The 16,542-nt window shown below is 36.7% G+C and overlaps 2 protein-coding genes and 1 non-coding gene across 4 annotated transcripts; 1 reads left to right on the plus strand and 2 right to left on the minus strand.

Moving 5' to 3' along the window:
• Nucleotides 1–3,166: 3,166 nt before the first annotated feature.
• Nucleotides 3,167–5,392, minus strand: LOC113727065 (large ribosomal subunit protein eL31). The gene is made up of 2 exons (XM_027251039.2): nt 5,207–5,392; nt 3,167–3,627 (listed from the first exon to the last, which is right to left on the minus strand). The coding sequence occupies exons 1-2, from the start codon at nt 5,290–5,292 to the stop codon at nt 3,348–3,350; spliced, it is 366 nt and encodes a 121-aa protein (XP_027106840.1). The 5' UTR covers nt 5,293–5,392; the 3' UTR covers nt 3,167–3,347.
• LOC113728337 (small nucleolar RNA SNORD25) lies at nt 4,641–4,725 on the minus strand. The gene has a single exon (XR_003458061.1). It is a non-coding gene; the product is annotated as a small nucleolar RNA SNORD25 (small nucleolar RNA).
• A 4,202-nt stretch (nt 5,393–9,594) lies between the features above and the next one.
• LOC113727066 (sm-like protein LSM7) lies at nt 9,595–15,271 on the plus strand. 2 transcript variants are annotated; one of them, XM_027251041.2, is made up of 7 exons: nt 9,663–9,803; nt 11,106–11,138; nt 11,262–11,326; nt 11,579–11,660; nt 12,783–12,854; nt 14,346–14,398; nt 14,951–15,271. In XM_027251041.2, the coding sequence occupies exons 3-7, from the start codon at nt 11,324–11,326 to the stop codon at nt 15,038–15,040; spliced, it is 300 nt and encodes a 99-aa protein (XP_027106842.1). In that variant the 5' UTR covers nt 9,663–9,803; nt 11,106–11,138; nt 11,262–11,323; the 3' UTR covers nt 15,041–15,271. The 2 variants fall into 2 exon arrangements, with proteins under 2 accessions (XP_027106841.1, XP_027106842.1); XM_027251040.2 differs by lacking the exon at nt 11,106–11,138 and having other exon boundaries at nt 9,595–9,803.
• Nucleotides 15,272–16,542: the final 1,271 nt, after the last annotated feature.

Raw genomic sequence — 16,542 nt, forward strand, 5'->3', positions numbered from 1 at the left:
CAGGCATTATGATGGACTTCTCTATTTGAAGTCTTTGCTGTTGCTGATGACGCAGAAACCTGAACTTGGTAAAGAAAGCTGCATTTTGGTTGAAAGTTGGAAGCTTTTTCTGGGTTGTGCTGAGGAAATTTGGGAGCTTTGATCTGAAATGCGAGAAACCCATTCTGCTACAAACAACTATATAATTTTCAGGAAGGAATAGCAAGGCCTCAGGTCCGAGCTACATTTCTTTTGTATCAGGGTTTAATGCGCAGAGGATAAAAGGGTTTTAGAGATGCCTACATCTAGCTCAACAAGAAGGGAAAAAACACAAAGGACTTTTACATAGTTGTCTGCCAATAAACTACACGAGAATGGCTCCAAGAAAGAAGGGTTCGTATGATCGTATCAATCGCGTTTGCGGTTCGCATCCGTCTACCGGAAAATGTTATTTGCATTCCCATTTTTTTTTATTTACACTTTCACTGCCATTTCTATAATATAATTTTTATTTATTAAATCATATGATAAAATAAACGATTAAGGTGCAAATAACCAAAAATAGAGTGTAAATAACGTTTCTCTTACCGTTATTGTTATAGTTCCATCGCAGGAAAATGCAAAACGGGGGATGTATTAATGTTGTTTATGTTAGGCAGTTCATATTGCACGACGTAATCCACATAGGACTAGGAGGTGGTGCAAGTTGATGCTATTGAAACTATTGATGTACTACTATAGTACTAGCCCAAAAAACTATTTATACACTATTAATTTTCTTGTATGAAACTTATAGTTTATACTGCCATATAACTCAAGTTTGAGTCGGTTGCAGGAACTCGTGTAATCTACATATTTAATGCCTATAATTTATAGCTCGCAAATCAACCCATTTAATTAAATTTATTCATACTCGCTCGTGAATAGATGGGTATGAGTATCTTAAATTTTTGCATATGGGTATAAATGTGTTACTCAATTATACTCATTTATTAAATGGGTATTATTGGGTAACCCATGAAACCCAATTAACCCATTTAAAATTGTCTTTCCTCAAGTCTCCTCTCTTTCCCCGCCTATTTTTTTTTTCAGATTTTTCATTTTGTCATGATATTAATTATTTTTATTTCATCATTATTATTATTTGTTGGTTTTATCTTATCATTTTATTTTCTCTTTGTTTGATAACTTGCTTCTTTTTCAGCATTACCAATTTATGATAAGTTTTAACTGCTTTTCCTACTTTCCAAAATGAAATTTTAAATTTATACATGAAAAAATGTTAGGGGTTCAAAATTTTTGAATTAAGTTTTTATGTTAACTTTTACAGCACTTAGTTCAAAATTTTATATTCTTATTATTCAATTATTAAATAGCATGTAATTTTGCGATATAAAGTACAGATAGGAAAAAAATTGATAATTAGGCTTATTGAACATTATAAGTAAATATTTGAAACTAATGATGGGTGAAAAGGGCGGTATAAATTGATAATTTAATTTGCAAAAATGAATTTAAATGAGTTTACAAAAGTTAAAATAAATGGGTTATAAATGGATGATTGGATTACCCAATTCATTTTTTGACTTACCCATTTATACTCATCTAATTAAATGGATATAAATGAGTTAACTCACTTATACCCATTACCCATTACCCATTTTACCCAACCCAAACCCGCCCAAATCACCCATTTTGACGCCTCTAGTTGACCGGGAATGGAAAAGAAAAGATTTGATTCTCTAGAGAGTCTTAATTGAGGTTCTGATTCTACTTACCTAAATGTGTGGGGTGTAATTGTTTATCTTGCATTCAACTGGGTACCGTCATTGATGTAGAACTATCTTCCTCAATTTTTTTGATTTGTATAACTTTTGGAAAGAACGAGATTTGTATTTTTTTTTTTTTGGTGTCAAGTTGATAAAAACTGTCATTCTTCCAATCACAAAAGTGGATATGTTGCTTAGCTATTTGAAATCCATTATGAAGATGAAGATGTTCTATTCCAATTTGCAGCCTGGGAAGAATTATGGAACATTCTTCTATTTCCATTACTACCGCTACTAAAATAGTGGTATTGGGAAAATGCTAGTTTCCATCTCTAAACTTTTGGTTATGAACACATTTCGTTCTCAAATTTTTTTGGCGCAATACATTTAATATCTAAACTATCAATTTTTTTTACCAATTTCATCCTCAAATGAGAATTTAATCAATTTGATCAGAAATTAGACACTTGATGAGCATGACCCCCTTAAGTAAAAAGTCTTGCACGATTTAGAATCAACAAAATAGAATGGTTATCTTCACTCTCTCGACTCCAATACCTTTCTTCCCAACTCCAATCTCCGTTCAAATTGATTCATTTCCCATTTGAGGATAAAATTAGTAAAAAATTGGTAGTTCAAATATTAAATGTGTTATACCAGAAAGTTCGAGAATGAAATATGTACATAGCTCAAAGTTTAGGAATGAAAACTGGTATTTTCCCTGGTAGTGGTAGCATGAGTCGACACATTTACACTTTTCAGACCACGCTCCGAGGAAATTAGGGAATGGAGTTGTACCGCCGTTTGTAAGTCGGAAGCCTTTTGGTTCTGGTGAGAAAACATGGGAGCTTTGTACCCAAAAAAAGAGAAAACTCGGGAGCTTTAATCTGAAACGAAAGGAGCCCATTATGGTATGTGACCAGTCAATGAAAAGAATTTCTTCTCAGCCAACATTGATCTGTTGTCTACATATATTCTTGATCCTTAGGGATGGATTAGAAATGGCTCTGTTTCGTACATACGTTTCCAGTGATTAAGCAGGCATACGAAAGGGTTTTGGAGTCCTTAATCTGGCTAGCTTGAGAAGAAAAAAGATGCGTCAGACTATTACCGGAGGTCAAGGCAGAAATGGAAGAGAATTGCTCGGTCATCGAATAATCTTTAACCCAATGGCACAAGGTTTAGAAACAAATACGAAATAAAGTGGATTTCTGTTTATCCAGACCGTTAGACATTTACCAAAACCGAAGCCTTTGGCTTCTTCACTTTTACTCGGTTATTTCAACCAGCCAAACATTCTACAAGTACAACCAAATGCCCTTTAAACTTTGAGTGTCTGGAGAACAAAACAATGAACTTTCCACTATAATAGATTATCATAATGGCAAGTAATAGATGGAGGCTGCAAGCCTGCAACATTTCGAAAATTAATTGAGAATATACGAATTGAATGCCACAATCAGTCTTAAACAAGCAAACGGCTGATATAATAATTCATTCAAGTCATTCTCCTGTAGTAAGGGAGTCAAAACTGAACTAACATCAAAATGATCTAATAATACAGCCAAAATTGCAATGGCATAGAAACTGAGAAAATTATCACTCATCATCATCATCAATAACTTTAGTACCCAACCCCTTGAATCCCTCGGGAACTTCAGTAACAGTAACCAAGGAGTAAAGCTCCTCCTTGGCATCTTCATCTTCATTTCTCTTGCGTGCAATTCGGACACGGACTCTTCTTGGCACACTGCGGATCCCACGGCTCCAAACGAACTTGTTCAGCTTCACATCAACTCTAACATCAGTTGTTCCCATGGCCTTCTGGGCAAACTTCCTGATTTCCTTGATGGCTTTTGGAGCTTTCTTCTTAAATGTGCTGCATATCAAGAACCAAACTTATTACAGAAGTCAAAAGGCATCGCTCAATTGAGCAACAAAAAAAACTAATCAATTAAGACTCCAAACAAGAAATATGGTTTACAACAAAGCGATCTCAAAGATACACTTCCCAACGAAAAACTGTTTCACGTGGAAAAATAGAGCTTCCTATAAGATTCACAGTGAATAAAGTTTGCTATCCTCCAGTGGCTTCTGTTTTACAAATCTGAAATTTCAAAGGCCATTAATCCACTGGACAGAAAAATCATCTGATGAAAAAAAAAAAAGAAAACTTGGTTCCAAACAGAGACAGAAATAACAAAAAGTAGAAATTGATACGAGCTGAATCAAGACCACAAGAGCTACGGAAAGAAGGATGAAAGCAGCAAAGAGGATCATAAGGTCCTTTCACAAAAGTTACTGTTTGAACCAACCATCATCCAAGTGTCCCAGTATGACAAGACTTTTTAACTGTTGATTGCTTCTTCGAACTAATAGTCAACTGTGATATATATTTAGTTAGGTACATTGGTCTTAAACTTACACTGGAAAGGGAAAGATTCAAGTTCCATATACAGGAATATTAACTCAGTAGAACAGACAAAATCTTAAGCAGAAAATTAGTTTTTAAATCCTTCAAAAAAAACTACATAACTGAGACAAATAATTAAGACAAACTGTTGAGATCTATGTACAGAGAAAATTTCAATCTGGTTTCTAGCACGGCCAAGTTAAATTTTTAACAGCACGGAGCTCATCAATATCTGGTTTTCGTCCTGTCATGACCAAATTAGTTGACCTAGTGTAAACCATCAGCTGCAGTTTTAATCAAATTTTCTAAAATAAAACTTCTACACATAGGTGAATGCTCAACAATATCCACAAACAAGGCAGCAAATGACAATAAAAAGGTTTGAACAAAGCTCTAATTTTGTCAATCACAGCTATAAAAATGCTTAATTATGATCAGCAATAGAAACTCCAAATTGGGAGGTAGCTGCAAATGACAAACACAACTCAGTCCCTTAGATGTTCATAAAGAGTTGCGATCATGTTCGCAATTCATTACAGGTCTGTAGAACTCATCACTGTTGTTTCATTTGCCAACATCCACCGAAAAGCTCAACAAGAGGGTGATTAAGGACACATCCAAGGAGACATGCATGATCGCTTCAGCTCAATTGTTCATCCTATACTTGCACAAATAGCAGTAAGAAGCAAAATTGCAAAACCCACAACTACTAACAACCAAAATGTCAGGCCTTGTACATATAACCTCGACTCATCAAAAAAATTATGACAGAGAACCCATTTCCAAATATTAAATTTTTGATGCAAAATGCAACTTTTGATAGCCATCCATGGAATTCAGAGATTTCTAAATGCAATTAAAAAAGCAGCCAACGGTTTGGACTAAAATGTTTCGCAAGACCGTATAAAAACGAAAAAAGTCATGAAATTATCAGATCAACAAAACCTAAAGCACACAAAATCAATCATATAAGCATCTAACTGTGTGTTGTGTGTGTATTCACACTCGAGACAGGAGGAGAAAAAGACGTAGAAGGTAGGGTTACCATCCATGGAGGCGTTTGTGGAGGTTGATGGTGAACTCCCTGGTGACAACCTCCTCCTTCCTGGGCTTACTTCCCTTCTCAACCATTTCGCCTACCTCTCTTTCTCTCTCTAAAACCCTAGACGCCTCTGTGGTACTTCGGGAAGCTGAGGCTGCTAAAGAAACCCTAGCTGTGCGATGACAGGTATTTATAGGGATTACTGAGACAGCAAGTGAATATGTAGGTCGGGCTGATTTCAGCTGGGTTTCAAATGGGTTTAGTGGTGGAATTAAAATGGGCTTTGGGTTTTTTGGGTTGTCCACGGTGTCCAATTAAATTTGCATCATTGGGTATCACGGGCTGCCGGAGGTGGAGGGTGTCGGTGCTTGCGTATACTCCAAAAGTTTAAGAAAAAAAAAAAGGTCACATTACAAAAATACAAAGGAGAAATGAGGGGTGTAAATGAACTCTAGTGTTCAAACTTGTTTCACTTATTTTTTGACAAGCTTGAAAATGTACATCAATATTGACGTATTTATTTATCAAGTCGAACTCAAATAAGCTATTATTGTATCGAGCTGAAGTAGCTTGGGCATTTTGCATATAAAATTCAAATTCTATGTTAATTGAGTCAAATTCAAGGCAAAATGCTATTTGTATTTGGCTTAATTAGTTACAGCATGAAACTAATATAAACTCTTTTTGAGCTGAACTTGATTCTTGCTCTGTATTTTTGTCTTGGATGCGACGAAATCTATGATAACCCAAACATACCTATTAGATGTCTCCAAAATTTAATTTAGTTCTCAAAAATATTACTTAGAGTAACTTTGAGATCAGTTGTTAAGAGTCTTGGTTCGACTCTCTAGTCATCCAAATTTCTTTTAGTTGTCTTTTTTTTCCACAACAATGGGATTTCTATAACCTAAACTAGCCTAATCTAGGGGGGAGAGAGAGAGGCATGGGACTTAATGTGAGTAGAAACTCCATCGAAAATGGTCAATGAAAACCATCACATATTGTGACAATTTTGGTGGGAAGCAAGGGTCGAACCCTTGACCTCCCAACTAGGGGTGAGGTGAGGCGGTGAGCAGATTCGGTTCGTACCGAATTCATAACCGATTTCAAATTCAATTCGATAATTTGAAATCGGGTATTTGGTAATTCGGTACCAATTCGGTGCATACCGAATTCACTGAATTCTAATATGGTATAAAATAGGTAATGAGATTATGAATTTGATAACAATCGATTTCGAATTCAAAATTCGGTAATTGAAATCGGGTACTGCATTACCGCATTCGAATACCAAATTGATATATAAAATTATATAATATATAGATAAATGCTATTTAGTATTAGTATATACTACTAATACTTTATTATATTATATAGGTAAATGCTATTAATAATAATTAGTATATGGAATTATCATCATATCATGTACTTATAATACTAATAATATATAATAATGTACAATATATTTATTTTATTTTAGTATTTATTAATTGTTATATGACTACAATAATGCATAGTAATACATTACAATATAAGATAACTATAATACTTATTATTTTATACATGAATAACATACTAACATGACTAGAATTAGATAATAATTAATACATATATGTATAATACTAAATATTAAACAATAAACATAATTAGTAGATTTAGATATTGGTAATTTGATACATCATTCATGTTTGAATTATTGAATATTTGAATGCGTAATCTATAACTTGCAAATATTAGTGTACTCTAAATTTACATTACATATTCACTAATCTTAAGGCTTTAAGTATAGATAAGACAACTAAGCAGTGTAAGTGAATGTATATGAATTGCAAATCACTGTATTAGTGTATTGACTTTCACAATAACATATGTAAGTAAATAAGTTTAATTTTGATTTGAAATAAATTATAAGTTTGTAACTAACATAACTTATCACTAATCATTGTAATTTGTAAGTTTGTAACTAATATTACTTATTATTAATCATTGTAAATTATAAATTCATAAATTATTCTAATCATTGTACAGTCTAAGGTTTATTCTAATTTAAATTAATTACTTTTTATGTGTTCCTTAAATCATAGACTAATATTAAATTGTAGGTATAAGTGATCAAATAAGTTAAAATTCATATTATCTATTTACTAATCTTAAGGCTTTAAGTATAGACAAAATAACTAAACAGTGTAAGTGAGTGTAAGTGAATGCATGTGAGTTGCAAATCAAGTAAATAAGTTTTTTTTATTTGAAATAAATTATAAGTTTGTAACTAATGTAACTTATCACTAATCATTGATTCATTGTAATTTGTAAGTTTGTAACTAATATTACTTATTATTAATCATTGTAACTACTAACTAAATTAGTTTAAATTAATCACTTTTTATGTGTTTCTTAAATCATAGACCAAGGATTTTAGGTATAAGTGATCAAATAAATGTCAATTAAACCACAAAATGATTTGAACATAAGTAATGTGTTCAATTATGAATAAATTTGGGGATCGAATCAGTAATAAATTTTAAATTATTGAGGAGCATAATGAATGTATTATAATTTAGGAGACCCAATTTATAAATTAAAAATTACAAAATCACTTCATTTGGGAAAAGTCGGATTTCATCTTCAGCTGATGAAAAGTGAGAAAGCAACCGTTGCAAATTTGCAATAGGGCAAATTATCCAATTGGCCCTTTAACTCTTTGTCTAAGTAAAATTAAGCCCCTCATCTATTTTTTGCTGACTTTAAGCCCTCGAACTTGTAAAATGGGGAACCCGTGGCCCTTTCAGCCAGTTTCTCCGGTTTTGCAACCGGATGACCAATTCACACGAACGCAAGTGTGCTTCTTTCAAGGGTATTTTTGTCCTCACATTCTAAGCAAAAAGGGCGCACATAGTCCACCTTTCTATTTGATTTCCCTCACTCCCCTTACTCTTCCCTGCGCAACCCCCACGCAATCCCATGGCCGTCTCTGTCGCCACCGCAGTAGCCGCGGCCGCCGCGGCCTCCCAGAAGCTCTCTCTGCTTACAACCCCTCCTCATGACAAGCCCTTCTGCTCTTCCTTCTCAAAAACCCTCCTAAAACCCTGCCACCCCGTCACCCACACCCGCAAAGTCCACTGGACCAGTGTCTCGGCCGCTTCCAAGAAGTCTTTCTTACCCTTGGAACATGATCCAGCGATCGCATCCCAGTGCAAGCCGGAGTTACAGAAGCACCTCCGGACCCCACTGTTCGAATTTGGGTCGAGTCCACAGGTGGATTCCGAGTCACAATCCGTTTGTTTCCGGCAAATGGGTTCACTAGGCGAAACCCACTGCAACTCCAGGCCAGGCTGCGGCCACCTACTCACGGGCAACGAGTAATCCAAGTTGACAAAAGCCCGGTACGCCCGGCAACCCGCATCTCTCACCCGAATGGAATAAGAAGTCGCCGACCCGCCCGCCCTGAACGTGCAGCATATCTTCGAATTCTCACAAGCGCCGCCATCGCTGACACTCCTGGTCCCGTTGATAAACGTATGACAGAGACTGCTTGAGGTACAATTCAAAGGAGAGATCAACAGAGTCTGGGTACAATTGTGGTACAAGATGGTGTTGCTGTTGGTGATGTTGAAAGGCAAGGAAGGGGGAGGGTTGAATGGTGAGACGCTGGAGTTGAGGGGAAACGGAGGTGACCGGGTAGGTGTTGTTTAAGGTGTCGAATAAAAGTGAGCCGGCGCTGCAGCGGAGCTTGTAGAGTTGGTCGCCGCAGGTGGGCCCGATGCTTAGTGGGTAGGGAACCGGCGTGGCGCCGCAGTCCGGGCAACGCTGAGCGGAGAGTGTAGGCTTGGAGAATGTTACCAGAAGCAAGGTGCAGGTGGCCAGGAGGAGGAAGTGGTGGCGAGGGGCTGAAGAGATCGCCATTGAAAGAGAGGTATTGGTTGTGGATAAAGATGGGGTTGGATCCTTTTGTCTGATTTCTCATCTGAAGCCTAAGTCTTGCATCTTTGAGAATATTTATTTTTCTTTACCCAATTCAGTAGTTTTTGGGAAGTCCGTTTACGAGTCTAGGCGGGCATTTGGGGAAATTTTGGCCACTGTATTCCCCGTTGATTTCTAAGCCAGTGGAGGGAAGGTGGATTATGTGTGCCCTTTTTGCTTAGAATATGAGGACAAAAATGCCCTTGAAAGAATCACACTGGCATTCGTGTGAATTGGTTCTCCAGTTGCAAAACCGGAGAAACTGGCTGAAAGGGCCACGGGTTCCCCATTTTACAAGTTCGAGGGCTTAAAGTCAGCAAAAAATAGATGAGGGGCTTAATTTTACTTAGACAAAGAGTTAAAGGGTCAATTGGATAATTTGCCCTTTGCAATATTGCATAGTGCCGTGACTGCCGTCACCTAGGGCTTTCACAGCACTAACACTCCCAAGTCCCAAGTCCCAAGTCCCAAATCGAAGCTGCTCTCCGCCTCTCCGGCCTCCGCCAGTCCGCCGCGCTCTACGTCTCCTGTCGGCTGTGTCCTGTCGTGCTGGTTCATCGCTGCCGAGTGTCGAAGACGAAGCACCAATATCTCACTGGTTCATCGCTGGTTCATCCCTGCTCATCTCTGGTTCGCTTAGGTAAGTGCTCCTCTGTTTTTGGCTCTGTGTCTCTGGCATTAAAATGGGCCAAGATCGACTAGGAAATTTGTTATCCTGAATTGATAAGGGGACGAAATCTGAGCTTCCAATAGCAAACTCTAACTGTTGTAGTAGTTTAGATTAGGTGTGATATAACATAAGCTTTGTATTTTATACACAAGAAAGCTCTCTCCAGTTGTGCAGCCTTTAAAAGTTAAGGCCTTGGGGAAAAATTCCACCTTTTATCTGTTAGAAAAATTAAAAAGGAAAAAACTTGCTAAAATGAAAATTTTACCTCCTTGTCTGTGGAGATTCTCAATCTCTGGTGCACATCTAGTGAAAGTACGGCTCCAGAAGTTGTACCTAGGATTCTGGATATGAATTTTCTGCAATGTGTAAAAGAAGAAACATCTATGTATAAATAAGCAGAAAGGCCACCTTAATAAGCTCAATAAAAGTAATCAGCTCCTGAATAAGTAATGGAAAGCATTGGAGCAAGTCTAGAACATATCGAAGAGAGCAATTTAGCTTTTATAACTACAAACCAGTAGAAGGCCTACATATGTCTAGCTTCTTTACATATTTTCAGTCTAATATTTGTAGCTTTCTCATGGCTTGCGGGGGTTGGTAGTTGCTGAACTATAAAGATTGGTTTTATATATTCTCTTAATTTGCTTCAGGGGTTTTTTTTACATAATAGATGAATTCGGTTAGACCGAATTCATTACCGTTTTCGAATTTGAAATCGGGTACCGCATGAATTCGGTAATGCCCAATTCGAAATTGAAAACGGTTTAGATTTCTATAGGTGCAATAACCGAAAAAACCGAATTCAGTGCACCGATTTACCGCATTTGCACTGAATGCTCACCCCTACTTCCAACACCACCAAGTCTTAGAAGGCTGGGCAGTGACCACTGGATCACAGGTAACCTGAAAAGAGTCTTTACCCAAAATACCCATGCTCTACGTGAAGGGGTTTCAACAAGCATAAGGGTATGGGATCTCACATTACTAGCCCAACTTACCAGCTACCACAAACCAGGGGGCACACAAACTTGAAAGTATTTATAAAAAAAAATAAAATTGAAAGTTAGGTGAGGCCAATGTTGAATCAAAATTAGATCGAGGGGGTTGAATGCAATATTATTTACTAAAATACTTTCCCCTCCAAATTCCGCCCTTGGTCACGCTATTTATCGTTTTCTAGTCCAACAATCTTCACACCTTCCTGAACCTCTTCACTTCCTTCTGTTCCAATTTTCTTTTTCACCTCCGGCAACCGGTTAAAATTCTGGCCAGTCTCCTCTTGACGCCAGTGACTACCATTGGAAGGTAATACTAAAACCTCCTCTTTTCTGTATTTACTTTTTTTGTTGAACATTTTTTCCAGATTAGGGTTTAACATTTGGGTTTAGGTAAAACTGTTGTAAAATTTTTTGTCTTTAATTTTTGCAGTACAATTGGTATCTCTAAGCCAATTTAAGCCTGCAGTGTAGAGTCATATCAGCTCTGAAAACATGGTACATTTCTCTCTTGATCTCTTGTTAATATGTTTGCCATCGTATTTACTTGATCAAATTAACTGTTTTTAGTATTAGAAGTAGAGATTTATAGAGTTAAATATGATCTTTTGAGTTGGGAGTTGGAAAGTGAGATAAAGTGAGTTGGCACAGTTGAGGGCCGGAATAAGAATTGTTCATGTTAAACATAGCTTTATTAGAAAGAGTGATTTTTTTTTTCCTATTTCTTGAATTACTAGTCTTTTGTTTCAGTCTGGAAGAAAAGAAACGGTTCTGGATTTGGCGAAGTTTGTTGATAAGGGAGTACAAGTGAAGCTTACTGGCGGAAGACAGGGTAAACTTTATGCTCACATTACTTGATACTGTAAAACAAGTAGTAATTTCAAGGCCTATACCCTGTGAAAGCAATGTAAATAATAGGCATTCTTGTCAATTGGTATTATTCAGTTATGTTTTCAAGGCTAGCAAAATTGATCCATTGAGTTTTCCACCAATCTACAGAGAAATGCCATGGCTTCATAAGGGTCTTGTGAAAGCTATTGGTCATCTTTAGGAATTTCTTTGGCTTTTATGCTTGTTATCTTGGAGGATTTAGGAGTGTTACTTGTTGTTTTTATCATGATGACAGTTATAGCTCCCTATGTTACTTGTTCAACATGGCTTAAAAGCATCAGATGGGACCTTTTTAATTTTGTATTGTCTCACTCCCAGCTTTGTATACCACAATCACTGACCAGGCTGGAGAACAAGCAGGGAATTAGGTAGTGGTGAGGAATGTAGACGTGAAGGAATAGAGGGAGAGTTAGACAGGACACCAGATAGAGGGGAGGTGGCAAACTGGAAGAATAGAGGAGGGGGATCAAAGAGGGGGAATCAGAAGGACAGGGAAGAGTAGTCTTGGCAGCATGCAGATTTTGTGCACTGAATGGTGTTTGGAGAAAGTGGCTGCTTAGTAGCATAGACTGGGGACTGCTCCATGTTTTTCTTTTTCATTATTTCATTGCTGCTCCATTTACCATAGAGAAGGCAGAGGATGGGGGGAGAGATGGAAAGGGTGAAGGATAAGTTAGACACAGAAGAGGAGGTGAAGTTTTCCATAAGGAAATAGAGGGGAAGTAATAGTGGAGGTGTTACAGATCCATGGCTCTCTTTTTGAAGGAAGTAACCCAAGTGACAGTAGGAGTTTATTTTAGTTTTCAGATTTAGACTAAAAGACAAAGGTAAAATCATAAGATGTTGTTAAACCATTGAGTTTGCGTAACCTACTTGATTTGCTTCCTTTCCCTCTCATCCCTTGATCCAAACAGGGTGTTAACTTGCAAACTTGACTATTGTAGTTTTCACTTTTCTTAATGTAAGATCAATAGCTGCACATTCAGAGGCAAAACCTTTTGTTTCCATTGCAAAGCTTCTCCTGCTTTAAGTAGGAAATTGTTAATTGGTTCTTATGTTACAGTGACTGGAACACTAAAAGGGTATGATCAATTGCTAAATCTTGTCCTGGATGAGGCCATAGAATTTCTCAGAGGTAATCTTCTGTTGCAATGACTTTGTTTGATGTTCTTTTACATAGAAGCATATCAGTTCTTCCATGGCTGTATTTCTTGTACTCGTGGAGTCGACTATTTGGAAAATTTATTCTGTTTATTTAGTTACACACTGTGCTTAAGCCTGAAGACTGCCAAGAGCATGCTGGTTGTTCTTTGTCGAACCTATTAGACAATCTGTTGGTTTTCATAAATTCCAGTGTCTTGGCTTAGTTCTTTTATGTTGTCCTGTTTTTCCTATTTCATTACATATATTTCCCAATGCTTATTTGGGCACTTGTGTATAAGCATCATCACCATGGAGAATTCAATTATCTATTTCCTTTTTTTTTTTTTGGTGAAAGATCAAACTTGATGGTCTATGATATTCAACCTTGCAGCACAGTCTTATTGTCATTATGAGACAAAGTAAGAAAAGCATCTTTTCATGAGAAAGATAAATGAAAAAAGAACATAAATTATGTTGTCATCCCAAATAACAAAACCAAAAAAAAGAAAGAAAGAAAGAAAGAAAGTGTTGTTATGGCTTTTGGTGCATTTGATTGAATGAAAATTGTGAGTGAGTGAATGCATCCAGTTGGTCCCAGTTTCCAATGTTTAAACCAATTTTCATTGATACTTCCAGAAAATTGTGTATACCCAAACACGTCTGCTGTTCTTCCTTCCATCCTGATAACTGTGTTTTGAAGTTTATTTCAAGCTAAGGTATACTTCCTGGTATGAAGTCGTGTAGACTCTGGATTTCCCTATATTCATGTGCTAAAATGCTGTATTGCTCCTCAATTAATCCTGGACGACTCCCCTTTCTAGTCGAACTTTTGTGCTGAGACTCTCTGTTTCCTGTAACTTTTTCTGTGTCAATCTTCTAAGGCAGGTTGATAATAGTAGTGGATTTGAAGAATTACTTGTTATACATGGGAGTCATGAAAATGCAAGTTATTTTTTCTGGGTTTGTACTCAGATTATCTCTAGATCTGTGGCAAATGGCGTCCTAAAATTTCATCAATGACATCTTAATGATTGACTTGCAGTTAGTTTTGCCAACAGCCAACTAATTTGAGATCAGTATTACCTCCAGTTGCTTGTTCTTCTAGCGATAGTTTTTCATTTTGTATGAATTATGCTTTTACCTTCAAGGATATACAGGGGTTTGAGTATTTTTCTCTCTGGAGAGAATTATTACAGAACTTATTGTCTTTTCTCTTCTGTTCATCACATTCATTTTGGAGCAAATTATCCTCTGAGATTATGTATGTGCTTTCAAAAGCTGGACCACTGCCTGCATTATTTCTTGATTACTATTTTTTTGGGTGCTTTAGTGGGTGCAATGCCATAATAAGTTTAAATGACTATGGGCCATCTGATTCCAAATATGTCATGACCTTAACACTGAACTCTTGTAATTTTATTCTTTTCATGCCTATTATCATGTAACTGTGTGTGAAGAATATATTGGAACCTTTATTTTGCAGATCCAGATGATCCCCTCAAGACTACTGATCATACGCGACGTCTTGGCTTGATAGTATGTTTTTCTAATTTATACTTACTTTAATTTGTTGCCAAGATGTGTCTCATGGATCAGAAGCATAGCTACGTCTTAAATATGTCCGTATATGTAAATGCAAGTAGAAAATGGAAATCATTATAAAATCAGCACTTAGTTCTGTGAATTAACATCAGTTGTGCATCTACTACCGCGGAGTTCTGTTTTGTGTCTTCACACTTTGTATGGAGATTGAAAGTATACAAGTGATCCAGTATGTTGTGTTTCAATTCCTAGTTTATTGCCATGGTGTAGGAAAAACTAGTCTTTCGAGTACAGTTAGTTTTGACCTGTAAACAGTATTCCTTCAATCTTTAAAATACTCATTCTGTATTCTTTTCCTCCTCCTTCCTCCATGTCCCTTTCCATGCTATCTGAAGTTTTAGCTCGTAATATTTGAGGGATTGTTTTGATTTATTATATTTGCTGAATTCAGATGAACTTCCCCCATCTGTTCTGTCAACACAGCAATAGACATTTAGGTTTTATATTTCGTTCCTTACTAGTCGTTCTGCTTTTGTTTCAATGCAGATATGTAGGGGTACTGCAGTGATGCTTGTATCACCTACTGATGGCACAGACGAGATTGCAAATCCTTTTGTCCAGCCAGATGGTGCATAAATCACTTTCGTTTTCAAGCTGAATTTAATCATCATTCGCTTCTCCACACCACCAGAGGGAATCTGCTTTATGACTTTTAAGCAGCAGATTGATGGAAAGGTTTAAGCTAGTTTTACTTTGTTAACCTTGGAACTTATTTGGTAGGAAAATATTGAAATGTGAATTGGATCATGAAAATTCTCTGTTGTAATCTTCTTAAAGGCGTTATCATAGCCTCGTTCATGATTTGAATGTTCATGGCGTTTAACTAAAGATACTTACTAATCTAATGCGTCATCGTGTTACCGAATTGAGGAAGCGATAGCATTGTACCTTGATCAATTGCGTTGTATACGTTCGTTCAAACAACGTTTCTATACTCAGTGGGTTGCCAAAGCCCATAGGGGTAAAGAATTTTCCTCTTCTTGCCTCGACCAAAGGAGACTCCGCGCATTGTAGGAGCAAGGGAAAAGTATAGAATTTGAGAATTAAATCAGAGCCATTTTTTCTAAGGGAAAGTGCCAGTTTTCAGCCCCCGACTTTTTGTCATAGATACATTTCGCCTTTAAACATTTTGGCATAACATGTTTGATATCTGAACTATCAATGTTTGATCAATTTCAACTTTAAATGGGACATTATCAATTTTAATGGAATTTGGGCATGTGATAAGCATGAGCCCATTAAGTAATTTACTGTGTGACTTAAATTCAGCAAAACTAAAAAGCATTCTTCATTCTCCCTTCTACAGTTTCCCGAGAAAAATTTTCAGGACTAAACCCTCTCTTCAAAATCACATCCTACTAAGAAATTGTAAAGAAATGAAAGCCTACTCAATTTGATCAAGCAACAATCTTCCTCTTCCATGCGTATTTCCATAAAATGAGATCCAGGAGCTCGGAATCATCAGTGTAATCCAAGAGTAGCCATCGTCTTTGCAGTTGTGGATTGAGACCAAAATTGGCAAGACGATAATCCTGGGAGAAAATTCTATGATTGTCCGTGATGGCTAGTAAAAAAATTCCTTATTTTGTTACTATTTTAACTCAAATTAAATTATGGCTTTACTTTGCTAATGTTGAAGAATGTGATTATGTTTGTAGAGAACTGATAAATGCAAATATTTTGAATGGCTTGATGAACCAATTTGCACAAGGGGAATGATCTTTATATAGGGTTTGCTAAAGGGTGAATCAAATGGAAGAAACAATTGCAAAAAGAAATAATCTACTGTTGGCTATGCTGTTGATTCTATCTTTTGATGGAATAAAGAGTGGACACGCAATGGGGGGAAAGTTGGTGCTAAACTTGGAGTGAGTTACCGAATGGGAGCTGCTGATTCTAGTTTATTTTAGTTTTTGTGTTATTTTGACTGGATTTGCAAAAGCAGAAGTAGCCTTGGGTTGGTTCTTGTAAATGATGGCATGCATTGATTTAACTAATGTGATGTCGAATGTAGGACATAGGTACTAGAGTTAGAGAGTAAAGACATCCGTTCATTTTGCTAATTTTAAGTCGTGAGT

This window comes from Coffea arabica, chromosome 2c (assembly GCF_036785885.1).
Source record: "Coffea arabica cultivar ET-39 chromosome 2c, Coffea Arabica ET-39 HiFi, whole genome shotgun sequence".
NCBI classification, from domain to species: Eukaryota; Viridiplantae; Streptophyta; class Magnoliopsida; order Gentianales; family Rubiaceae; genus Coffea; species Coffea arabica.